The sequence below is a fragment of the Melanotaenia boesemani genome, chromosome 11 (genome assembly GCF_017639745.1).
Source record: "Melanotaenia boesemani isolate fMelBoe1 chromosome 11, fMelBoe1.pri, whole genome shotgun sequence".
NCBI classification, from domain to species: Eukaryota; Metazoa; Chordata; class Actinopteri; order Atheriniformes; family Melanotaeniidae; genus Melanotaenia; species Melanotaenia boesemani.
The window spans coordinates 31808969-31835392 of NC_055692.1; the positions used below are offsets into that span (position 1 = coordinate 31808969).

General features: G+C 38.2%; 2 protein-coding genes and 3 long non-coding RNA genes across 5 annotated transcripts in view; all 5 read left to right on the forward strand.

The window, feature by feature from the left end:
* LOC121649036 overlaps nt 1–11187 on the forward strand; it is a 30963-nt gene extending 19776 nt beyond the window's left edge. The window contains exons 6-17 of the mRNA XM_041999568.1: nt 2476–2535; nt 2851–2910; nt 4162–4221; nt 4713–4772; nt 5553–5612; nt 6104–6163; nt 7780–7839; nt 8887–8946; nt 9666–9725; nt 10038–10097; nt 10549–10608; nt 11101–11187. Coding sequence (XP_041855502.1) covers nt 2476–2535; nt 2851–2910; nt 4162–4221; nt 4713–4772; nt 5553–5612; nt 6104–6163; nt 7780–7839; nt 8887–8946; nt 9666–9725; nt 10038–10097; nt 10549–10608; nt 11101–11187 — 747 coding nt within the window. The remainder of the gene's footprint in view (nt 1–2475; nt 2536–2850; nt 2911–4161; nt 4222–4712; nt 4773–5552; nt 5613–6103; nt 6164–7779; nt 7840–8886; nt 8947–9665; nt 9726–10037; nt 10098–10548; nt 10609–11100) is intronic.
* Nucleotides 6604–7429, forward strand: LOC121648376. Its single transcript, XR_006011961.1, has 3 exons — nt 6604–6628; nt 6943–7002; nt 7405–7429. It is a non-coding gene; the product is annotated as an uncharacterized LOC121648376 (long non-coding RNA).
* Nucleotides 11188–12220: 1033 nt separating the features above from the next.
* On the forward strand, nt 12221–13534 carry LOC121648374. Its single transcript, XR_006011959.1, has 3 exons — nt 12221–12325; nt 12772–12833; nt 13274–13534. It is a non-coding gene; the product is annotated as an uncharacterized LOC121648374 (long non-coding RNA).
* Nucleotides 13535–13806: 272 nt separating this feature from the next.
* LOC121649037 lies at nt 13807–23763 on the forward strand. Its single transcript, XM_041999569.1, has 3 exons — nt 13807–15158; nt 21578–21670; nt 23681–23763. Exons 1-3 carry the CDS (start codon nt 13829–13831, stop codon nt 23761–23763), a joined length of 1506 nt encoding a protein of 501 aa, XP_041855503.1. The 5' UTR covers nt 13807–13828.
* A 388-nt stretch (nt 23764–24151) lies between these two features.
* On the forward strand, nt 24152–25968 carry LOC121648373. Its single transcript, XR_006011958.1, has 3 exons — nt 24152–24169; nt 25499–25576; nt 25901–25968. It is a non-coding gene; the product is annotated as an uncharacterized LOC121648373 (long non-coding RNA).
* The last annotated feature ends 456 nt before the right edge of the window (nt 25969–26424 follow it).

Here is a 26424-nt window from a genome sequence, read left to right on the forward strand (position 1 = left end):
GCTAAGCTAACAGGCCTCCTTCTCGAGAAGATATGTATTGTTTTCTTATTACTGGCTTAACAAAGAATTGTCAATTCTACTCAAACTCTGGTGTTTTTGCCTTCTTTTAAAAATGTGGATTTTTGAACACTCTTCCTTCTGATGATTGATTTACAGGTGGTGAACAAATCTTTTAAAGCCAACAAAGAATATTTTAAAAATTTCAATATATATATATATATTTTTATACACATATACATACATACATACAGTGCTTTCGGAAAGCATTCACAGCGCTTCACTTTTTCCACATTTTATTATGTTACAGCTTCATTCCAAATTATATTAAATTAAGCTCTTACCTTAAAATTCTACACACAATACCCCATTATGACAAGGTGAAAAAAGTATTTTTTTTTAAGTTTTTGAATTTATTAAAAATGGAAAACGAAGAAATCACATTTACATAAGTATTCACAGCCTTTGCTTAATACTTTGTTGATCCACCTTTGGCAGCAATTACAGCCTCAAGTCTTTTTGGATATGATGCTACAAGCTTAGCACACCTATCTTTAGGCAGTTTGGCCCATTCTTCTTTGCAGTACTTCTCAAGCTCCTTTAGTTTGGATGGGAGATGTCTATGCACAGCCATTTTCAGATCTCTCCAGAGATGTTCAATCGGATTCAAGTCTGGACTCTGGCTGGGCCACTCCAGGATATTCACAGAGTGGTTCTGAAGCCACTCCTTTGAGATCTTGGCTGTGTGCTTTGGGTCATTGTCCTGCTGAAAAATAAACCGTCGCCCCAGTCTGAGATCTCGAGCGCTCTGGAACAGGTTTTCATCCAAGATGTCTCTGTATAATTCTGCAGTCATCTTTCCTTCTCTCCTGACTAGTCTGCCAGTTCCTGCTGCTGAAAAACATCCCCATAGCATGATGCTGCCATCACCATGCTTCACTGTAGGGATGGTATTGGCCTGGTGATGAGCGATGCCTGGTTTCCTCCAAACATGACGCCTGGCATTCACACCAAAGAGTTCAAGCTTTGTCTCATCAGACCAGAGAATTTTGTTTCTCATGGTCTGAGAGTCATTCAGGTGCCTTTTGGCAAACTCAAGACGGGCTGCCATGTGCCTTTTACTAAGGAGTGGCTTTCGTCTTGCCACTCTACCATACAGTCCTGATTGGTGGATTGCTGCAGAGATGGTGGTTCTTCTGGAAGGTTCTCCTCTCTCCACAGAGGAACGCTGGAGCTCTGCCAGACTGACCATCGGGTTCTTGGTCACCTCCCTGACTAAGGCCCTTCTCCCCCGATTGCTCAGTGTAGACGGCCGGCCAGCTCTAGGAAGAGTCCTGGTGGTTCCAAACGTCTTCCATTTACGAATGATGGAGGCCACTGTGCTCATTGGGACCTTCAAAGCAGCAGAAATTTTTCTGTATCCTTCCCCAGATTTGTGCCTCAAGACAATACTGTCTCGGAGGTCTACAGACAATTCCTTCGACTTCATGCTTGGTGTTTGTGCTCTGACGTGCATGGTCAACTGTGGGACCTTATATAGACAGGTGTGTGCCTTTCCAAATCATGTCCAATCAACTGAATTTACCACAGGTGGACTCCAATTAAGCTGTAGAAACATCTCAAGGCTTATCAGTGGGAACAGGATGCACCTCAGCTCAATTTTGAGCTCCATGGCAAAGGTTGTGAATACTTATGTAAATGTGATTTCTTTGTTTTCCATTTTTAATAAATTCAAAAAATCTCAAAAAAAGACTTTTTTCACCTTGTCATAATGAGGTATTGTGTGTAGAATTTTGAGGTAAGAACTTAATATAATTTGGAATAAAACTGTAACATAATAAAATGTGGAAAAAGTGAAGCGCTGTGAATACTTTCCGGATGCACTGTGGATATATATATATATATATATATATATGGATATGTGTGTACAGTTGTGCTCATAAGTTTAAATAGCCTGGCTGAATTTATGATTTCTTGGCCATTTTTCAGAGTATCATACAGGAATGAACACCTTAAATGTTGCTGTCATGTACAGTATTAAGAAGGACTTTGTATTAATTAAGTTGTGTATGATACAGGGATGAACACCTTGAAGGATCTTCATGCAATACTATTGCAACACATGTGTCTCATTGTTACTGTGCTTTAAACTGTCAACAAACTGGTATTGTAAAGATGTTAACCAGTTTTTGTGCTTGTTTGAACCAGGTTTCAGCCACCAGAGACCCTCCTTGTTATGAGCAGCCTAAAGCATCAGTCTCCATCATTGAAGATGAGCAGGTAACCCATTTTCCCCTGCTTTAACTACAGGAACATCTACAGAACATAGCAGTCTAGTTGGTCCTAGTGATAATTGTCGACAGTCCCTGTAGTGTTGTTTATTTGTCAGACACACATATTGTGAGGACTGTGTGTTTTTCTAATCTGTACATGATGGTGATTTGAAATACATCTTTTTGTTTTCATGTTCTTCCTCAGACACTTGGACCAGCCACAGTCAGGAAAAGCTCCAACTGTAGTGAAACCACTTCTGAAAAGGTTTGTATAGTTGCCAACATGATTTAGAAAATAGTTAAACATACAGATTTTGAACATTATGAGATGTGTGCTGCAGAAGTTTGGTTCAAGATGGTTAGAAAAATGGTTCTTCTCCTTATATAATATGGTTATATCTTCAACTATGGTTCTGATCTATATACAGTAACCAGTAGCCTATATGTTGCTGAATGAAGCTTCTTTTGTGTGTAAATGTATGTAGTCATGTTTTATGAAGACATGTCTGGTTTACAGTAACCAGTAAATTACATGATGGTGATTCGAACTACATCTTTTTGTTGTCATGTTCTTCCTCAGACACTTGGACCAGCCACAGTCAGGAAAAGCTCCGACTCTGCTGTAATTACTTCTGAAAAGGTCTGTATAGTTGTCAACATGATTTAGAAAATAATTGCACATCTAAATGGTGAACGTGATATAGGTTGATGGCTGGTTGGTGGTAGATAGAGAAGAAATGAAAGCTTCATTTTGTGTGTAATTCTGTTAAATCATGGTTTATGAAGACATGTCTGGTATAGAGTAACCATTAACCTACAGGCTGGTTAATAAAGCTTTCTTTTGTGTGTAAATGTATGTAGTCATGGTTTATGAAGACATGTCTGGTTGGAGGAATACAAGTACCTTGGAGTTCAGCTGGACAACAGACTTGAGTGGAAAAGCAACACTGAGTACATTTACAAGAAAGGTCAGAGCAGACTCTACTTCTTAAGGAAGCTGAGATCTTTTAACGTCTGCACCAAAATGTTGCAAATGTTCTACAGGTCTGTTGTTGAAAGTGCAATCAGCTTTGCAGCAATCTGCTGGGGCAGCGGCATCAGAACCAGAGACTTGAAAAGAATTAACAAACTGATCAAGAAAGCTGGATCTGTGCTTGGAGTAACTCTGGAGCCGCTGGAGTTGATCATCAAAAAAAGAATTCTGTACAAGCTGACGAAGATAATGGAAGATCCTTCACACCCTCTACACAACGCCGTGACGAAACAACAGAGTGTGTTCAGTGGGAGGCTTGTTCAAGTCCGATGCAAGACAGAGAGATACAGAAGATCCTTCCTTCCAGCAGCTATCAGGCTGAAGAACAAAGCCCTTAATTAATTAATGTGATTGTTTAAAAAAAAAAAAAAAAAAAAAAAAAAAAAAATTACTACTACTACAATATTGAATTTCCCTTTGGGATTAATAAAGTATTTTTCATTTCATTCATTTCATTTTCATTCATTCATTCATTCATTCATTTCATTCATTCATATCTTCAACTATGGTTCAGATCTATATACAGTAACCAGTAGCCTACATGGGGCTGAATGAAGCTTCTTTTGTGTGTAAATGTATGTAGCCATGGTTTATGAAGACATGTCTGGTATAGAGTAACCATTAACCTACAGGCTGGTTAATAAAGCTTTTTTTTGTGTGTAAATGTATGTAGTCATGGTTTATGAAGACATGTCTGGTATAGAGTAACCATTAACCTACAGGCTGGTTAATAAAGCTTTCTTTTGTGTGTAGATGTATGTAGTCATGGTTTATGAAGACATGTCTGGTTTACAGTAACCAGTAAATCACATGATGGTGATTTGAACTATATCTTTTTGTTTTCATGTTCTTCCTCAGACACTTGGACCAGCCACAGTCAGGAAAAGCTCCGACTGTAGTGAAACAACTTCTGAAAAGGTTTGTATAGTTGCCAACATGATTTAGAAAATAGTTAAACATACAGATTTTGAACATTATGAGATGTGTGCTGCAGAAGTTTGGTTCAAGATGGTTAGAAAAATGGTTCTTCTCCTTATATATGGTTATATCTTCAACTATGGTTCTGATCTATATACAGTAACCAGTAGCCTATATGTTGCTGAATGAAGCTTCTTTTGTGTGTAAATGTATGTAGTCATGGTTTATGAAGACATATCTGGTATAGAGTAACCATTAACCTACAGGCTGGTTAATAAAGCTTTCTTTTGTGTGTAAATGTATGTAGCCATGGTTTATGAAGACATGTCTGGTATAGAGTAACCATTAACCTACAGGCTGGTTAATAAAGCTTTCTTTTGTGTGTAAATGTATGTAGTCATGGTTTATGAAGACATGTCTGGTTTACAGTAACCAGTAAATTACATGATGGTGATTTGAACTACATCTTTTTGTTTCATGTTCTTCCTCAGACACTTGGACCAGCCACAGTCAGGAAAAGCTCCAACTCTGCTGTAATTACTTCTGTAAAGGTTTGTTTAGTTGTCAACATGATTTAGAAAATAATTGCACATCTAGATGGTGAACGTGATATAGGTTGATGGCTGCTTGGTGGTAAATAGAGAAGAAATGAAAGCTTCATTTTGTGTGTAATTCTGTTAAATCATGGTTTATGAAGACATGTCTGGTATAGAGTAACCATTAACGTACAGGCTGGTTAATAAAGCTTTCTTTTGTGTGTAAATGTATGTAGCCATGGTTTATGAAGACATGTCTGGTATAGAGTAACCATTAACCTACAGGCTGGTTAATAAAGCTTTCTTTTGTGTGTAAATGTATGTAGTCATGGTTTATGAAGACATGTCTGGTTTACAGTAACCAGTAAATTACATGATGGTGATTTGAACTACATCTTTTTGTTTCATGTTCTTCCTCAGACACTTGGACCAGCCACAGTCAGGAAAAGCTCCAACTGTAGTGAACCCACTTCTGAAAAGGTTTGTATAGTTGCCAACATGATTTAGAAAATAGTTAAACATACAGATTTTGAACATCATGAGATGTGTGCTGCAGAAGTTTGGTTCAAGATGGTTAGAAAAATGGTTCTTCTCCTTATATAATATGGTTATATCTTCAACTATGGTTCAGATCTATATACAGTAACCAGTAGCCTACATGGGGCTGAATGAAGCTTCTTTTGTGTGTAAATGTATGTAGTCATGGTTTATGAAGACATGTCTGGTTTACAGTAACCAGTAAATTACATGATGGTGATTCGAACTACATCTTTTTGTTGTCATGTTCTTCCTCAGACACTTGGACCAGCCACAGTCAGGAAAAGCTCCGACTGTAGTGAAACAACTTCTGAAAAGGTTTGTATAGTTGCCAACATGATTTAGAAAATAGTTAAACATTCAGATTTTGAACATTATGAGATGTGTGCTGCAGACGTTTGGTTCAAGATGGTTAGAAAAATGGTTCTTCTCCTTATATATGGTTATATCTTCAACTATGGTTCAGATCTATATACAGTAACCAGTAGCCTACAAGGGGCTGAATGAAGCTTCTTTTGTGTGTAAATGTATGTAGTCATGGTTTATGAAGACATGTCTGGTATAGAGTAACCATTAACCTACAGGCTGGTTAATAAAGCTTTCTTTTGTGTGTAAATGTATGTAGCCATGGTTTATGAAGACATGTCTGGTATAGAGTAACCATTAACCTACAGGCTGGTTAATAAAGCTTTCTTTTGTGTGTAAATGTATGTAGTCATGGTTTATGAAGACATGTCTGGTTTACAGTAACCAGTAAATTACATGATGGTGATTTGAACTACATCTTTTTGTTTCATGTTCTTCCTCAGACACTTGGACCAGCCACAGTCAGGAAAAGCTCCAACTCTGCTGTAATTACTTCTGTAAAGGTTTGTTTAGTTGTCAACATGATTTAGAAAATAATTGCACATCTAGATGGTGAACGTGATATAGGTTGATGGCTGCTTGGTGGTAAATAGAGAAGAAATGAAAGCTTCATTTTGTGTGTAATTCTGTTAAATCATGGTTTATGAAGACATGTCTGGTATAGAGTAACCATTAACGTACAGGCTGGTTAATAAAGCTTTCTTTTGTGTGTAAATGTATGTAGCCATGGTTTATGAAGACATGTCTGGTATAGAGTAACCATTAACCTACAGGCTGGTTAATAAAGCTTTCTTTTGTGTGTAAATGTATGTAGTCATGGTTTATGAAGACATGTCTGGTTTACAGTAACCAGTAAATTACATGATGGTGATTTGAACTACATCTTTTTGTTTCATGTTCTTCCTCAGACACTTGGACCAGCCACAGTCAGGAAAAGCTCCAACTGTAGTGAACCCACTTCTGAAAAGGTTTGTATAGTTGCCAACATGATTTAGAAAATAGTTAAACATACAGATTTTGAACATCATGAGATGTGTGCTGCAGAAGTTTGGTTCAAGATGGTTAGAAAAATGGTTCTTCTCCTTATATAATATGGTTATATCTTCAACTATGGTTCAGATCTATATACAGTAACCAGTAGCCTACATGGGGCTGAATGAAGCTTCTTTTGTGTGTAAATGTATGTAGTCATGGTTTATGAAGACATGTCTGGTTTACAGTAACCAGTAAATTACATGATGGTGATTTGAACTACATCTTTTTGTTTCATGTTCTTCCTCAGACCCTTGGACCAGCCACAGTCAGGAAAAGCTCCGACTGTAGTTAAACCACTTCTGAAAAGGTTTGTTTAGTTGCCAACATGATTTAGAAAATAGTTAAACATTCAGATTTTGAACATTATGAGATGTGTGCTGCAGACGTTTGGTTCAAGATGGTTAGAAAAATGGTTCTTCTCCTTATATATGGTTATATCTTCAACTATGGTTCAGATCTATATACAGTAACCAGTAGCCTACAAGGGGCTGAATGAAGCTTCTTTTGTGTGTAAATGTATGTAGTCATGGTTTATGAAGACATGTCTGGTATAGAGTAACCATTAACCTACAGGCTGGTTAATAAAGCTTTCTTTTGTGTGTAAATGTATGTAGTCATGGTTTATGAAGACATGTCTGGTTTACAGTAACCAGTAAATTACATGATGGTGATTCGAACTACATCTTTTTGTTTTCATGTTCTTCCTCAGACACTTGGACCAGCCACAGTCAGGAAAAACTCAGACTGTAGTGAAACAACTTCTGAAAAGGTTTGTATAGTTGCCAACATGATTTAGAAAATAGTTAAACATACAGATTTTGAACATTATGAGATGTGTGCTGCAGAAGTTTGGTTCAAGATGGTTAGAAAAATGGTTCTTCTCCTTATATAATATGGTTATATCTTCAACTATGGTTCTGATCTATATACAGTAACCAGTAGCCTATATGTTGCTGAATGAAGCTTCTTTTGTGTGTAAATGTATGTAGTCATGTTTTATGAAGACATGTCTGGTTTACAGTAACCAGTAAATTACATGATGGTGATTCGAACTACATCTTTTTGTTTTCATGTTCTTCCTCAGACACTTGGACCAGCCACAGTCAGGAAAAGCTCCGACTCTGCTGTAATTACTTCTGAAAAGGTTTGTATAGTTGTCAACATGATTTAGAAAATAATTGCACATCTAAATGGTGAACGTGATATAGGTTGATGGCTGGTTGGTGGTAGATAGAGAAGAAATGAAAGCTTCATTTTGTGTGTAATTCTGTTAAATCATGGTTTATGAAGACATGTCTGGTATAGAGTAACCATTAACCTACAGGCTGGTTAATAAAGCTTTCTTTTGTGTGTAAATGTATGTAGTCATGGTTTATGAAGACATGTCTGGTACAGAGTAACCATTAACTTACAGGCTGGTTCAAAAAGTTTTCTTTTGTGTGTAAATGTATGTAGCCATGGTTTATGAAGACATGTCTGCTTTACAGTAACCAGTAAATTACATGATGGTGATTTGAACTACATCTTTTTGTTTTCATGTTCTTCCTCAGACACTTGGACCAGCCACAGTCAGGAGGAGCTCCAACTGTAGTGAAACCACTTCTGAAAAGGTTTGTATAGTTGCCAACATGATTTAGAAAATAGTTAAACATTCAGATTTTGAACATTATGAGATGTGTGCTGCAGGCGTTTGGTTCAAGATGGTAAGAACAATGGTTCTTCTCCTTATATATGGTTATATCTTCAACTATGGTTCTGATCTATATACAGTAACCAGTAGCCTACATGGGGCTGAATGAAGCTTCTTTTGTGTGTAAATGTATGTAGCCATGGTTTATGAAGACATGTCTGGTATAGAGTAACCATTAACCTACAGGCTGGTTAATGAAGCTTCTTTTGTGTGTAAATGTATGTAGCCATGGTTAATGAAGACATGTCTGGTATAGAGTAACCATTAACCTACAGGCTGGTTAATGAAGCTTTCTTTTGTGTGTAAATGTATGTAGTCATGGTTTATGAAGACATGTCTGGTATAGAGTAACCATTAACTTACAGGCTGGTTAATAAAGCTTTCTTTTGTGTGTAAATGTATGTAGTCATGGTTTATGAAGACATGTCTGGTTTACAGTAACCAGTAAGTTACATGATGGTGATTTGAACTACATCTTTTTGTTTTCATGTTCTTCCTCAGACACTTGGACCAGCCACAGTCAGGAAAAGCTCCAACTGTAGTGAAACCACTTCTGAAAAGGTTTGTATAGTTGCCAACATGATTTAGAAAATAGTTAAACATACAGATTTTGAACATTATGAGATGTGTGCTGCAGACGTTTGGTTCAAGATGGTTAGAAAAATGGTTCTTCTCCTTATATAATATGGATATAACTTCAACTATGGTTCTGATCTATATACAGTAACCAGTAGCCTATATGTTGCTGAATGAAGCTTCTTTTTTGTGTAAATGTATGTAGTCATGGTTTATGAAGACATGTCTGGTATAGAGTAACCATTAACCTACAGGCTGGTTAATAAAGTTGTCTTTTGTGTGTAAATGTATGTTTGGTTCAAGATGGTTAGAAAAATGGTTCTTCTCCTTATATATGGTTATATCTTCAACTATGGTTCAGATCTATATACAGTAACCAGTAGTCTACATGGGGCTGAATGAAGCTTCTTTTGTGTGTAAATGTATGTAGTCATGGTTTATGAAGACATGTCTGGTATAGAGTAACCATTAACTTACAGGCTGGTTAATAAAGCTTTCTTTTGTGTGTAAATGTATGTAGCCATGGTTTATGAAGACATGTCTGGTATAGAGTAACCATTAACCTACAGGCTGGTTAATAAAGCTTTCTTTTGTGTGTAAATGTATGTAGTCATGGTTTATGAAGACATGTCTGGTTTACAGTAACCAGTAAATTACATGATGGTGATTTGAACTACATCTTTTTGTTTCATGTTCTTCCTCAGACACTTGGACCAGCCACAGTCAGGAAAAGCTCCGACTGTAGTGAAACCACTTCTGAAAAGGTTTGTTTAGTTGCCAACATGATTTAGAAAATAGTTAAACATACAGATTTTGAACATTATGAGATGTGTGCTGCACACGTTTGGTTCAAGATGGTTAGAAAAATGGTTCTTCTCCTTATATATGGTTATATCTTCAACTATGGTTCAGATCTATATACAGTAACCAGTAGCCTACATGGGGCTGAATGAAGCTTCTTTTGTGTGTAAATGTATGTAGTCATGGTTTATGAAGACATGTCTGGTTTACAGTAACCAGTAAATTACATGATGGTGATTCGAACTACATCTTTTTGTTTTCATGTTCTTCCTCAGACACTTGGACCAGCCACAGTCAGGAAAAGCTCCGACTCTGCTGTAATTACTTCTGAAAAGGTTTGTATAATTGTCAGCATGATTTAGAAAATAATTGCACATCTAAATGGTGAACGTGAACTAGGTTGATGGCTGGTTGGTGGTAGATAGAGAAGAAATGAAAGCTTCATTTTGTGTGTAATTCTGTTAAATCATGGTTTATGAAGACATGTCTGGTATAGAGTAACCATTAACCTACAGGCTGGTTAATAAAGCTTTCTTTTGTGTGTAAATGTATGTGTGGTTCAAGATGGTTTGAAAAATGGTTCTTCTCCTTATATATGGTTATATCTTCAACTATGGTTCAGATCTATACACAGTAACCAGTAGCCTACATGGGGCTGAATAAAGCTTCTTTTGTGTGTAAATGTATGTAGTCATGGTTTATGAAGACATGTCTGGTTTACAGTAACCAGTAAATTACATGATGGTGATTCGAACTACATCTTTTTGTTTTCATGTTCTTCCTCAGACACTTGGACCAGCCACAGTCAGGAAAAGCTCCGACTGTAGTGAAACCACTTCTGAAAAGGTTTGTTTAGTTGCCAACATGATTTAGAAAATAGTTAAACATACAGATTTTGAACATTATGAGATGTGTGCTGCCGGCGTTTGGTTCAAGATGGTAAGAACAATGGTTCTTCTCCTTATATATGGTTAAATCTTCAACTATGGTTCAGATCTATATACAGTAACCAGTAGCCTACATGGGGCTGAATAAAGCTTCTTTTGTGTGTAAATGTATGTAGCCATGGTTTATGAAGACATGTCTGGTATAGAGTAACCATTAACCTACAGGCTGGTTAATAAAGCTTTCTTTTGTGTGTAAATGTATGTAGCCATGGTTTATGAAGACATGTCTGGTTTACAGTAACCATTAACCTACAGGCTGGTTAATAAAGCTTTCTTTTGTGTGTAAATGTATGTAGTCATGGTTTATGAAGACATGTCTGGTTTACAGTAACCAGTAAATTACATGATGGTGATTCGAACTACATCTTTTTGTTTTCATGTTCTTCCTCAGACACTTGGACCAGCCACAGTCAGGAAGAGCTCCAACTGTAGTGAAACCACTTCTGAAAAGGTTTGTATAGTTGCCAACATGATTTAGAAAATAGTTAAACATTCAGATTTTGAACATTATGAGATGTGTGCTGCAGGCGTTTGGTTCAAGATGGTAAGAACAATGGTTCTTCTCCTTATATATGGTTATATCTTCAACTATGGTTCTGATCTATATACAGTAACCAGTAGCCTACATGGGGCTGAATGAAGCTTCTTTTGTGTGTAAATGTATGTAGCCATGGTTTATGAAGACATGTCTGGTATAGAGTAACCATTAACCTACAGGCTGGTTAATGAAGCTTCTTTTGTGTGTAAATGTATGTAGCCATGGTTAATGAAGACATGTCTGGTATAGAGTAACCATTAACCTACAGGCTGGTTAATGAAGCTTTCTTTTGTGTGTAAATGTATGTAGTCATGGTTTATGAAGACATGTCTGGTATAGAGTAACCATTAACTTACAGGCTGGTTAATAAAGCTTTCTTTTGTGTGTAAATGTATGTAGTCATGGTTTATGAAGACATGTCTGGTTTACAGTAACCAGTAAGTTACCATCCAACATAATCTTGGTAAGAAGAAACATTGATACATTTAACTCTTAATATATTTTTACGGTGGTCCCTCGTTTATTGCGGGGGTTACGTTCTGAAAACACACCGTCATAAATTAAATCTGCAAAATGACGACCTTACTAATTTTTCACAATTCAAATGCATGTTAAGGCCTAATTATCCCTCCTCGGAGTGTTTATAGAACTTTTCCAAAGTATAAAGAACTTTTTCAACATTCTTCAGCACTTTATACACTCTCAAGAACTTACATATATTTAACAATGTGAATTTCTTAATAATTACTTACCCCTAAAATATATGACATGCATACAAAAAAATCTGCGAAACAGCGAGACCGCAGAAGATGAACCGCGATATGGTGAAGGACCACTATCTGTCTATATATATATATATATATATATATATATACACCATATATCTTTCAGCAATGCATTTATAATTTGATGTTTAACTTTTTTTTGCTTCTTTTTCTGTTTTGTTTTAATTTTTTTTCTTTGCTATTAGATTGCATTGAACATGATGTTGTTTCTACTGAGATTTCTTCCTTGGAGAAATGTTCAGTTTGCCTGGGACCATTTTCCCCTTTAAAATGGAGGGGACTCAAATGTGTAGGTTGGTATTACTGTTATGATTTTTTTAAGCTTCTTTAAAAATCGTTTATAGTAACGAAACTTGTAACTATTGAACTGAGTCAATTATGGAATATATGAGAAGGAATAAATGTTTCCTTGAGAGGCAATGTAGTCAATGAAGTTTTCTCCCACTATTGAGAGGTGGCAGAGGGAAAGAGTGGGCTTGAATTTCAACATGGAATTGTGGGTCTTGTGTCATACAACTTTGGAATGGTGTTGAATAATATTTACATGTTAATTTTGGAGTCCCATCCTAGTTAAGTTGTAATTGGCATATTTTACTGGAATTTTGTGCTCCTCATATCTCACAGATTCACAAATAGATTTTTTTAAATGACTTTTTCTTGTTTTGTAACTAATATTGTGACTCAAATATTGATTTGCTATTTGTGTTTTCCTATTTCTTTAATTTTATTATTCAAACAGATTGCACAACTACATGGCATGTACATTGTTTCCTCGCAAAAGAGAAAAGACAAAAGCAGCAGGTAATTGTTATCAATATTTTGATATTTTTGTATATTAATATTATTGGGAGTTGTTGATAAAGGGGTATTTACAATTCACATGTTAAAACTAAAGTAAAAAAAAAAAAGTCAATACTTGCTTATTTCATTCCAAAACATCATTCAAGCAGAGGAACTGTGTGTCTGAATAAATTTGATACCGTGTCTGATTTAAGTAAGATCAATTTTAAAGTACCCAACCCCTTACTCCACTTTTTCGTTCTCTAATTACCTACAAGTGCTAAAGCGACATTGTGGAAAAGATGCTTTTTTTCTTCTTCTTTTTTTTTTTATTAAATTTTGGAAAATATCAACAAATCTAAATGTAGCAAAGTCTAAGTTTGCTGGCTGTCATGAAGTGCTTCTGTAGAGGTCACTTATCTTTTATTTTTTCTGTTTATTCTCTCTAACATTATATTCAGAATGAATGTGACACATCAGAAGAAGAATCCGATAAAGAGCAGGATCCAGATTATGTTCCAGAATCAGCAACAGATACAGAAAAAGAAGAAGAAAAGTATGAAGAAGAAGGCATCACCATCCTGAAAAACTCAGAAGTTACAATTGTTAAAGATCCATCAATTTTAGACTTGGATACAGGTGACACCAATGACGCCCCTGTAAAAGCAACACATGCAAAATCTTTGAACATAGATCCTAAAAAGACTCTAGTTGGAAGGAAAAATTTCTGCTTTTTTCGCAAGGAGGCTCATTCTAAAATAGCCAGGCATTTCAACACCCATGCAAAAGAGGATGCAGACATAGCGAAAGCTCTCAGTTTTCCTCCAGGCTCCAAAACAAGGAAAAAGTTGCTGGAGCAGCTTCGAAACAGAGGAAACTTCATTTACAATAATGAAGTTTTGAAAAGAGGAAGTGGTTCTTTAAAAGTGAAGCGAAAATCTAAGGCTGATCATAAAAAATATGAATATTATGTCCACTGCAAGGGTATGTTTCTTCGAACTGAACTTTGGAGACATATGAGAAGATGCCCCTTCAGGTCAGAGGATGACAAACAGAAAGGAAGACAAAAAGTTCTTGGACTTGCATCTGAGTTGAAAGCAGGGCATGCAAAAACTTCAGAAGAAGAAGTGCTTAGGATGCTAAGCCATGTGCATGATGATGACGTAGCAAGTATTATTCGCAATGACTCTTGTCTTTTGCGTTTTGCTGAGTCCCTTTACAATAAACACGGACATGACCCTTCCAAACATGAATATATCCGGCAAAAGATACGTGAGCTTGGGAGACTTCTCCAGACCCTCCGAAAGAGGTCACCAGACATGACAATAGAGGATGCTTTGAGACCCAAAAATTTTCTAAGTCTTATCAAGGCAGTGAAAGAGACAGCTGGTTTTGACAAAAAGAAAAATGACTACAAAACTCCAAGCATTGCCTTGAAACTTGGACACTCATTAGTAAAAGTCAATGATATTATTACCTGCCATGCGCTTATTGCCGAAGATGAGGACGGAATTAAATCTTCAAAAGCATTCATGAAGCTTTATCGGGCAAAGTGGTCTGAATATGTATCACACAGTGCCTTGAGCACAATTGCTGATAAAAAGTATAATAAAACAATGAAATTACCACTCACCGAGGATGTCACAAAACTTCACAGCCATCTTGACAAAAGGACTGAATTGGCATCAGAGGCATTAAAGAATGAAACCACAGCGCATAGCTATTCAAGTCTGGCAAAAGCAACACTGACAAAAATAGTTATTTTCAACAGGAGACGAGTTGGAGAGGTCTCAAAGATAAAGTTGAAGAATTTCCTTGAACGAGACCAATCAAACACACATGAAAAAAGGGGTCTGTCTGACTATGAACAAAAGTTGTGTACCTATTTTGAGCGAGTAGAACTGAAAGGGAAAAGGGGGAGAAAGGTAGCGGTGCTACTAACACCTAACATGACAAAAGCCCTGAACTTGTTGGTGGAGAAGAGAGAGGAGCGCGGAGTGCCAGTTGAAAACGAGTACTTGTTTGCCATACCAAACTGTTTGACCTACTACAGAGGACACGAATGTCTCAGAAAGTTTGCAGATGAGTGTGGCGCACAGGAGCCTGAATATTTGCGGTCAACTCGGCTGCGCAAAGAAATGGCAACCACATCCCAAATACTGAATCTGAAAAACAATGAACTTGATCAACTTGCAGATTTCATGGGACATGATCTAGCTGTACACAGACAATTCTACCGGTTGTCTGAGCCCACAATACAAAGTGCAAAAATTTCAAAAATCCTTCTTGCTCTGGAAAAAGGAATGCTACATGAGGTCCGAGGCAAATCTCTTGAAGAAATTGGAGGTATGTAAATGGTTTCAGTTTTGAAGATTGCATTTTTATTACAGATTGAAGTCTGCTGAATTGTGACAACTGAAAAATTAATACTATAAAATGAAAAATATACAGAGCTTTAAGTGACACAACTTTATGTAGATATTACTCTAGTAGAACTTTTGTAGTTTTGTTGAAACAGGATTCATTATAATATAAAAAAATGGACTTTGTTTTCCCTTGGTTTGACCAAGTTAATCAGAGCCCCTTCATGTACTAGAAAACTTTGTAGGTAATGCAAGATAAAAACAAGCTGTCTGACAGCAGTTTGTCTCGGTTCGCTTGCAAACAGACTATCCAGCAACTAAACAGAAAAAAGCATGAAGAAGACGAAGAAAGTGATGCAGATTTTTGTTTGGGTATAAAGAAAAACAAAACAGACAGCATTTGTTCAAAAAACGTATGTTCTACACACCACAATAAAATTAGGAACCCCAAGACCAGAGTCCTGCACTGGTCCAATTTTACCAACCCAAACCCGTCCCACATGCATTACGATGACCAAACCCGAGCTATTATCTCCTTTGGAAATCTGGACCCGATAATTTATGTAGGCTATAACCTGTAACACAACCCACACGTTAACACAATTACATAATTGTAAATCCACCCTGTCCTTCCGTCATTAGGCTACTTTTCTATATTTAGGCCCGAGCACCGAAGGCGGTGCGAAGGCCTATTGTAATGCAAGCGTTTATTATTATTTTTATTTCGCACAATGAATCGCATTTTTGGGGGCCTGAACATGCTCCAAAACTCACCAAATTTTGCCTACCCCCCCATTGGAATGCGAAAAATTTAATAATTTGGGGTGCTCGGGACTGTTCAGGCAAAACTGAACCAGAGCGCCACCTATTTGTGATGCCCCTCCATTGCAAGTTAGCAATCTTCATGAAACTTTGTACACATGTTCCACATGGTGGGGGGAACAAAAAAAGAAATTATAGTATAGGTCTAAATAAAACTGGAAGTCGGCCATTTTGGGTCAAAGTCGCCATTTTGGCGTTTTACTGACCTCGCATTTGAACGAACTCCTCCTAGAGATATTATCGGATTGACACCAAAATAGCTCAGGATGTTCAGAAGGCATGTGTGATCAAAAGTTATGCAAAACTTTCTCAAAGGAGTAACGGCGTACAAGGGGCGTGGCCTCAAAGTTTGATGTCTCGCCATGAAAGACGAAATTGATATAACTCCCACATAAAACAACATTTCTGAACCAAAATGGCCATGTCTGATACTAGTCCCATCCTCAAGACATCTACGTGGCCACGATTGGATTATGAATAGGCCACGCCCCCTGGCAACAGGAAGTCATGTTTTTTACTTGAAGACCCACCTCTCTGACGTTTTGAACAGAACCGGGGTCAAACTGCATCAGACACCTGAAAACAAGTTGGGGATGATATCCGGTGAAGACTGTTGCTCTACGCTGCAAAGCGAGACCGTGGCGCCATGGCGAACTTCGATAAGACGCCATGACATCATAAACAAGTATAAATCCCTCATTTTTCACCCAATCACCATCAAACTCACAGGGAATACTCATGGTCTGGTCCTGAACAAACCCATATCACCACTTCCGGTCTAGCCCTAAGCCCCGCCCACTTTCGACAGGAAGTGCTTTTTCTCGGTTGCCGGGGTCCTGCTCCTCAGGCATGAAAACCAGACACTTGAAAGTGCTTCACAACAGCTCAAACCCTTTCATGATACTACAACAAAAATCTCAAGTTCCTTCGCCAAACGTAACCATGGCGAATATTGGTCCGACGCCACCAAACAGGAAGTACTTGTAACTCACCCGGTGTACCATCGATTTCCACCAAACTTGGCAGGAAGGATCGTATTCAGACGTGGAACTAAGCCAAATTGACATATGCTGGAATAATGACATAGTGGCTCTATAGCGCCCCCTACAATATTTTGATCAACCAGCCCCGCCCCCTTCGTGGACCAACATGCATGAAATTCACCACATTAATTTACTATGCCAGGATGCACCAAACTGTCCATTAGACCTATAGGCTAATTTCAACAGGAAGTCGGCCATTTTGAAAAAAGTCTCATTTTTAGGGTCATTTTTGCTTATTTCTTGCCATTGCATTTGAACGAACTCCTCCTACAGACTTTATCGTATTTACCTCAAAATCACTCTGAAGCTTCCAGAGGCATGTGTGATCAAAAGTTATGCAAAACTTTCTCAAAGGAGAAAGGGCATGGCGGGGGCGTGGCCTCAAACTTTGATATCTCGCCATGAGAGACGAAACTGACATAACTTACATATAAAACAACCTATCTTGACCAAAATGGCCCCGTTTGATGTCATTTCCATGCTGACCACATCTACATGTCCAGATGTTGTCACCTGGACATTGCTCAACGCTGCATGGCCAGACGGTGGCGTCATGACAAACTTGGATAAAACGCCATGACATCATTAATCAGTATAAATCCCTCAATTTTCATCCAATCACCATCACACTCACAGTAATTACTCAGGGTCTGTTCCTGAACAGATACATTGAACTACTTCTGGTCTTGGTCTAAGCCCCGCCCACTTTCAACAGGAAGTGTCTTTTTCAGACACTGGGGTCCCTCTCCTCAGGAATGAACTCCACACACTCAAAAGTGCTTCAGATCAGGTCAAACTCTTTCGTGATACTACCGAAAACAATCCTCAAGTTCCTTCCTCAAGCAAAACCATGGCGAATGGCGTTCATCGCCATGAAACAGGAAGTATTTGCAACTGACCCATAGTACTCCCGATCTCCACCAAACTCGGCAGGAAGGACAGTGGTCAGGCCTGGAACTGATTTAAATAGACATATGCTGGTTATGTGGCTCTATAGCGCCCCCTATAATTATTTATTCTATCAGCTCCAACCACTGCTTTGACTGACATTCATGAAATGTGGCATATTTATATAACATGCCAGTACAAACCAAAAAGCCTCTTCATGTCCTGATGTTTTCAACGCCATAGCCCCGCCCCCTGGAAACAGGAAGTACCCCTTTTTTCCCATTGAAAACCCTACACACCTACTCAAACTCATCAATATTATCCTTGATGAACACATGACTCACAATATAACAAACTGCTTACACCATCATGAATAAAATGGCTGCCTGTGAGGTTTCTGTCCCTCGCCATCAAACAGGAAGTGGCTATAACTCTGGACTCGGTTGACCCAATGACGTGATACTTGGCAGTTGTCATTAAAGTCCGAACCTCAACATGTTAGTACAAGATCAAACACTGTAGCTCCACCTACTGGCCATGTTGATATCTGCAGATCTTAAAAGCATGATTTTGTTTGGATTTGTTTCACACTATTGGTCAGAACAAGGTCATGACCACTTCTGATGTCATTATTAGGCCCATTGATGTATGAGATGATGGTCAGAGAGAGACAATGACCACACGAGGCAGAAACATGGGGACGACTGAGCGTACGGCTGCCAGCCAGAGCCAGCTTGCTTGGGGAGGGAGGTTGCAGGCCGAGGGGGCGGTGCAATAGGCCGGAGCGGCGCCAGAGGTGCGAGGGCCTTCATCGCTGCTTGCAGCTTTAATTGTTCTTATATCTATGGTGATTGTGATGTTGTTTTGTCATTTTCATTTACAATTAAAAAAATGATGACAACACAATAAATATAGCCTATGTTAAGGTTAGGCAGAACTTATTTTTTTCGTATAATTTCACACTAAATCACAACCAGCTCCCTTTAGTCTGTTATTTTGCTACTTGGAGGGCTTTATTCATGTGATTGGGAGAATGCTGTGTAAAGCAGATGTCATCCACCATCCCTGGTTCCAGCTGTGTTCTCTGATCCTGAATCACAGAACCAGCAGCAGAAATCTCACTGGCTGAGCAGGATGGTGTTGTGGAAATTTCATATTATTCCCTTTACTATATTATGTCTACTGATCCCTCTCAGGGTAAACAGCTTGTTTAAGTTCTTGGTAATTGAGTTTAATACTGAGTAGCCTGTTGCTATCGTAAATGTGGATGCATTCTTTAGAACAGTTCGCTCTGACCTGTGTGACTTATCTGATACCAGCCAGGCGCCTCAGGATGACCCAGCCGGGCATCCTGCCTTAATGTCACTGGGGTTGTTTACGTGCTCAGTAAAACTGAAAAAGCTCATTAGGTTTGCTGAAGTGTCTAATCCTGTGTGAGGAACAGACAATCTCTTTGTTTGTATTTCATGATGTGCTGTGACGTGATCATTCTGCTTAAAAGATGCTGCATGTGTGTTTCTTATCAGATTCTGTTCAGATCTCTGTGCTGTCAGACCTCTGAACAGTCTCTCAGGAATTGCAATTCTATTCTTTCTATTCTTCCTATCCATTCTATTCTTTGTATTTTAATTCTGTGTTCAATAAACTTGTAATCATTTTTTACTTCAGAACCAGACTCCTCATTCCTTGACAGAGTAACTTTTTGCCTCAACAATGGCGAGAACTGTCCTCGCAATAAGTGCAAGGTTCGGAAATACTCCTGAAAAGCTTCAAAATAAAGTCGATCTCGGCGCCTGATCAGTTAAAGAAAAGGGGGAAAAAAAAAAACCAAAAACTCATGTTCACAAAAATAAGAAAAGGGGGAAAAAAAAATCTGTGACACCTCCTGCACTAAATAAATATCTGCCTATGTGATATTTAATCTATGTAATTTCTACCTTTGGTCTGCTTGAGTCAAGTGCAGTTTGAATAGAACCAAACCAAATGTGTGAAAGGGAAGGTGTGAAACTTTTCGGAACTCCCCACCCAATCGCACAGAGTCCCTCAGACTATCCTGGTGTGAATGCCCCCTGCCACCCTGTGGAGGAAACAAATTTGAGCCGCTTGTATTTGTGATTGTGTTCTGTTGGTCACACACAGCTCATGCCCATAGATGAGGGTCGGAACATAGATTGACGATTAGACATGGCCAAGCTTTTGTCTTCATAGCCGAGTTTGAAGCGGTTGGGAAGACAATCAGCACCTGTAAATCCGAGACTCAGTCCTCAGCCAGAAAAGGGTAAAATGTTCTCTCCAAGTCGTTAATGAGATTCTATCCCAAATGGAGTATTTCACATATCTTGGGGTCATGTTCTTAGTTAAGGTTAAGGGGAGGATGAAACCAGGGATTGACAGGTGGATTGGTGCAATGTCTACAGTGATGCGCACTCTCCAGCAGCCTGTGGTGGTAAGGGAGCTGAGCCAAAAGGTGAAGCTTTTAAATTACTGGTCATGAGGTGAGAAGTTTAGAAATCCAGAAGAGGGCTCAGAGTACAACTGTTGTTCTTAAGCATTGAGAGAAGCCATTTTCTCTGCTTAGGCAGCTGTTCTGCAAACTGACCCTGGATAAGTGGCAAGAAGATGGATGGATGGAAAGTTATAAACAGAAACAGTGACAAAGGGCTGAATAACCCACACAGAATTTCCAGGAAGCACGCACATGTAGACTGGTTGGGCAAACCCCATGCTCCCTCCAAGACCCTGCAGAGGGTATACAGCCAGTCCACTGTTACATGGCCAGGATAAAAACCACACTGCTCCTCTTTTCTTCAACAGACCCTCCTTTCCAGGACCCCTGGATAGACTTTAACAGGGAGGCTGAGGAGTGCAATTCCCCTGTAGGTGGAACACATCCTCTGATCCCTTTTCTTGAAGAGAGGGACCACCATGCTAATCCTTTTTTCACCACAGTATCCAAGTCTTCCCAGTCACACCTTTCCAGGTCTCACTGTCATTGTCCACATGAGCATTGAAGAGCCCATTCCAACTCAGAATGAACCCAACATTCTCCTCCCATCACAGCTGGTGAGGCCATGGAAAGGAGGGCCCATACTACCTCTTCCAATTATACGCGGCCAAGCCCCATTGATACAGAGCCAGCCAATATGCACTCCCATCAGGCCCTACTCCCAGGCCTGGCTATATAGGGAAACCCCAGGGACCTATGTCTGGGCAAGGAAGAGCAAAGTCCTTAGAGTTAATTATAGGAAGTCATTTTAAAAAACCAAAGAAAATAATGAAACCTATTTCATCATTTTACCACTTTGTTTGACTCATCATTTGCAGTGAACACTAATTTAAAACTGAAACAAAAACTGTAAACATTAGATAGAAGTCACAACTTAATCACCACAGCATTGGCCTTTAGCTATCCAGAGTCAGATACACCGATGGCAGTGTTTGCTGCATTTGTATTAGACCATAGCAGCCATCTTCTTCTAATTTTACATTTGTTTAAATTGTATAGTATATGTGTATAACATCATATACTTTTAATAAGTATTCCATGAAGTTGGTCAATGAAGACTATGAAAAAGAATTTTCTTTGCACTCATTTGTTTATGATCCAAAATCTACAAATTTAGATTTTTGTCACTGACACTTTTCCCAGATAACACGGACGATGAAGAGGATACAAGTGAAGAAGAGGATGCCATTTCTGATGGTGACACACCAAGGGTAAACTCTTCTCAGGAAGTGTTAGGTATGTATTATGAGTGTCCAACAAGAGAATGTTTTACAAATATTTAGAATTTTAAGAATTTTCCTTTAAAGGTATATTATGAATTAGGATTGAGGTGTGCTGCCCTAAAAAAATTTAAAAAGATTTTTGAAATCCTGCACTTCCCCTAAAACCTACCAGAATCACAACAAGAAATTGCTCTCTCCATCAAGGTTGCTTTGATGTGTAATAGATATTCTGCATAGTTGTTTCTATGAATTTGATTGGATGTCTGCAAGAAAACAACAAAAAAAAAACTGTTATTACACTACAGGTTTCTAAAGGTAATTTTCTCAGGATGGGAGCCAATGTTGGGTGTATAAATGTCCAGATGAAGCTCCTACACATGCTGTGTTGTCTATTTGGAGGCTTTCATGTGTTATAAGTTTAGCTTTCATGTTTATTAATATGGTTGGATCTGATGCCTTTAAATAGTCTTTTAGAACAATTTTATTTAGAATTTTACAATCCAAACCTTTAAAGGCTTGTTTTCTTAAAATAAGATTTTTCTCAACTTCTGGGTCTAAAATCTCCACTTCAGAAGCACTTACAGAAACAACCTGTCTCTACAGAAGGATTTTTGATATCTCATCCATAGCCTTCATTAAAAAACACTCAATGCTCAATGTACGTGACAACATGATCAGAAAAAATGGCTGAACAAGTAAGGTTCAGCTCAACCAAATTGCATCTGTTCCAGTTTAATACTTGTTTAAAACAGTATCAATACTAAGCTGTTCATTATTAATCTTGCATGTCCCCAACTTGGAATTTTTTCAATTTCAGCCACTTGTGCGATTGAATTTGACACCCCTATTCTACAAAGAACATGGCAACATGGCTCAATTTCAACATACAGTCATCCTCAAATTATGCATACACTCCCAATAAAGATTAATAAGATTTACTGCAAGATTTACAATAGTCACTTAAATAGCTGGAGACTGAAAAAGGTAATAAATAAAAATTTGCTAAATTATAATTTAGTGAAATAAGACACTGCTCCTCCACATCGAGAGGAGCCAGATGAGGTGGCTCGGGCATCTGATTAGGATGCCTCCTGTTCCAGGCACGTCCCACCGGAAAGAGGCCCCGGGGAAAACCTAGGACGTGCTGGACAGACTACATCTCTCGGCTGGCCTGGGAACGCCTCGGGATCCCTCCGGATGAGCTGGTGAATGTGGCCGGGGAGAGGGAAGTCTGGGTTTCCCTGCTTGGGCAGCTGCCCCTGCGACCCGACTCCGGATAAGCGGAAGAAGATGGATGGATGGATGGATGGATGGATGAAATAAGACATTTTAATAGAATTGAGTTTAAAAGAATATTAAAAAGAAAACAAAACTGTCCCAGGCAATTTAAAGACAGTCATCGCCTTAAAGAAAAACCAAAAACTGAACTGAGCATCTTAGCAAACACCTCATACTGACTGTCAGGCACAATGGTGTACAAATGATAATGCGGGCTGGTTTTGCAGCCTCAAAACCTGTACTCCCGTTAGTCCCTGAGTAGACCATATACTCCTTTTGAAACTCCTGAAACTGGATCATCAACAGGACTCTGGAACACAACATGTGATGACAACAGAATGGCCGAAAAGTAAAATTAACTGCTACAATTTTCCAGATCTCAACCTCACTTAACTGATGTGGTGGGACCTTAACAGAGCTGTGCAGTGGTAAAAGCTGCAAACCTAAATTAACTAGTCTAATGCTGCAAAGAAAAGTATTTCCACTATCCCAGGCAACCATATGAGAAACTGATGTCATTCAGAAACCAAATACTATTATTGCTGTGAAATGTTTTTGTTTTTTTTTTTTGTTTTTTTTCTGCATGCTGCTAGATTATGGAGAGGATCTGGATTTTACATGCTGCTTTGAAAAGAGATTGTAACATTGCTTTATGAAATTTCAAATTCAGACTTCAAATTTACTTATATAAAGTATTACTTAGTTTACTGTAGTTAAATGCATTCTTTCTGTCATCCCAATTCAGACTCTGATAAAAACACAAGTGCACCCATGGGACCATCAAGAAATCCAAAGAAACGATTGGCTGAACACAATGGTATGGTCTAAATGGATCGTAACTCACATCAAAATATTCACACTGTAGAACAGATCTATAGTAAAGTTAAAAATTATAATTGGGGCAGTGGTAGCCTAGTGGTAATGAGGCTGGGTTCAAATCCTGGTTTGGCTACACAAGGACCCCTGTGGGATCTTGAGCAAGGCCCTTAACCCACAATTACTTACCAGGTACCATAATATGGCAGCCTAATGTTTTTAGTGCAACTAGGATGGGTAGATAAAGAGAATAATTTCTTAAATGGGATTGAAGTATAATTTATTACCATCAAATAATATTAGTAACAGTGTGCTCAATTAAAATGCTTTTTTTTTCTAAATGATTCAGACCCCATGGAAGGAGGCCTGGGGACATTCATGGGACCTTCAGCAAAGACACGTTTTGCAGGACACAGTGGTATGGTCAATTTGAATTATAATTTATGCCCAGTACTCTATCCAATTTCTAAAAATAGTTGGGACACTAAAATAAAAACACAAACAGAATGCAGTCTTAGTCTCATTGAGTACTATTTCAGTCACAAGAGACTATAGAAAAGATCAATATTCATTCATTCATTTTCTATAATGATTAGTTCAGTTCAGTCACGGAGCCTATCCCAGCAAATGGCAGGTGAGTGGGAGGTACACCCTGGACAAGTTTCCAGTTCATGGCAGGACCAACACAGATGAAACGCTCACTCCTATGGAGAATTTAGAGTGACCAATTTACCTTCCATGCATGTCTTTGGACGATAGGAGGAAGCCGGAGAATCCAGAGACTGTATTTCAGGCTTACAATTACTTTAAAACTCAGTGGCAAGAGTTCTGGTGAGGACCAGAGGGCGACAACACATTACACCAGTTTTAAAATGGCTCCATTGGCTCAGGATTTATTTTAAGTTTTTTTAGTGGTTTATAAATCTCTTAATGGTCCTGGGCCTTCTTTTTTTTATCTGACCTGCTTTTGAATTATGAGCCTTTGCAAACCCTGAGGTCCTCTGGTACCAGCCTTTTAGTTGTTCCTAAAGTCAGAACTAAAACATATGGCTAGACCTCTTTTTATTATATTGACCCTTGACTGTGGAACAGTCTGCCAAAGAGCCTGAGGACTACAGAAACTATGAATGTTTTTAAAAAGAGGCTCAAGACCCACCTTTTTAGCTTAGCTGTTAACAGATGTTTAATTATTTATATTTTTATTTTAATTTCTTTTTATTCATTTTTTTAGCACATTATTTTATCAAATGCTTTATGTATTTTTTATTATTGCTGCTATTATTTGTTGTTATTGTTTCTTAAGTTCATTTAATTTTTGTTTTATCTCCAGTGTTTACCTTATTGGGATCCTCCACATTGGGGGCTTTGCCTGTTCGGTCTCGGGTGGTTGTTGCCACAATGTTCACCCCTCTCTGGGTGGTGGGTGGTCCTGCACCATAGCCTTATGGCTGTGATGTGGATCCCGGCCTGCCTTGATCTGGGTGGTCACTATGGCAGCAACGATTTTTAGAATAAAAATGATTTTTAGAATAGTTAAATGTCTCACTTTTAACAGTTATATTTTCTGTTCTATTATAATTTATTGGTTTGAGATTTACAAATCAAGTGTCCCAACCTTTTCGGAATTGTGGGTGTACAATAAAGGTTTTATACAAAATGCTTATTTGATTAGAAAGTTTCTGAATCAGTTTAGAGTTTTAAAAAAAAAGAAACGTAAAAGTACATCCTCTCTGTTTTCCTGATTTAGAATCCTCAGACAAAAGCTCTCCCATGTCTGCTGGGCCTGTATCCACGAATGAACAAAAACATTCAACAGGACAAAAAGGTACAGTCAAGTTGGAAAGTAAGTTACACCTGATGAATACTATAGAGGCAAGGTCCTCATGCATGTAGACCTGTGAATGTTTCATTCAGGAAAAAAATGACCAAATTATGCCAATACTTTCAACTCAGGACCTCCAAGGAGACTTGGTAGATGGATTTACTTGTTAAATGATTTATTTACAGGAATGTTAAAACAGTATTTTGTGAAGCATGAGGTCCCACATTATGTGTCTTGTAACTTTTGTCAATATATTGAGTATCTTCGAAGACATTTCATTTTAATATTTACTTATTTGCGCCTTATGTCATCTTGTTTGATTTTTAGTAGCTGGCAGAGGGACATATCACAGAAGACCATGGACTAAGGCTGAGAGGAACGCCGTAATGCGGCATTTTGAGACTCACATTATGAAGGGCAATTTGGCTTCTACGAGAGAATGTGAGATGTGCAAGAAATGTGAGCATCCAGCTTTAGAAAAAAGAACATCCCAAAATATTAGGGATTTTGTTCGAAACCAGGGACTTGCTCTGAAACGTCGGTAACTTAGTTAGTTACAGTTTGGTGCCTTTGTTTAACCATTTAAGCTTTGTTGTTCAAACTTCAGTTAAATTTTACTTCCATTTCAGATGTTATTGTTACATCAACATGTCTGTGTGCATGTTAGGGATGAACTCCGAATCACAAATACAATGTTCAGGGAAACACTGTAAAGTGTAAATCAGGGATCACTGACTCCAGTGGCCCTCATCTGCAGGTTTTAGGTATTTTATGTTTTTGCTAAAACATGATTCAAATTAAATGCTTCTGCAAACACCTTTTTTGCCAAGTCACAAGTTCTGTACAATTTC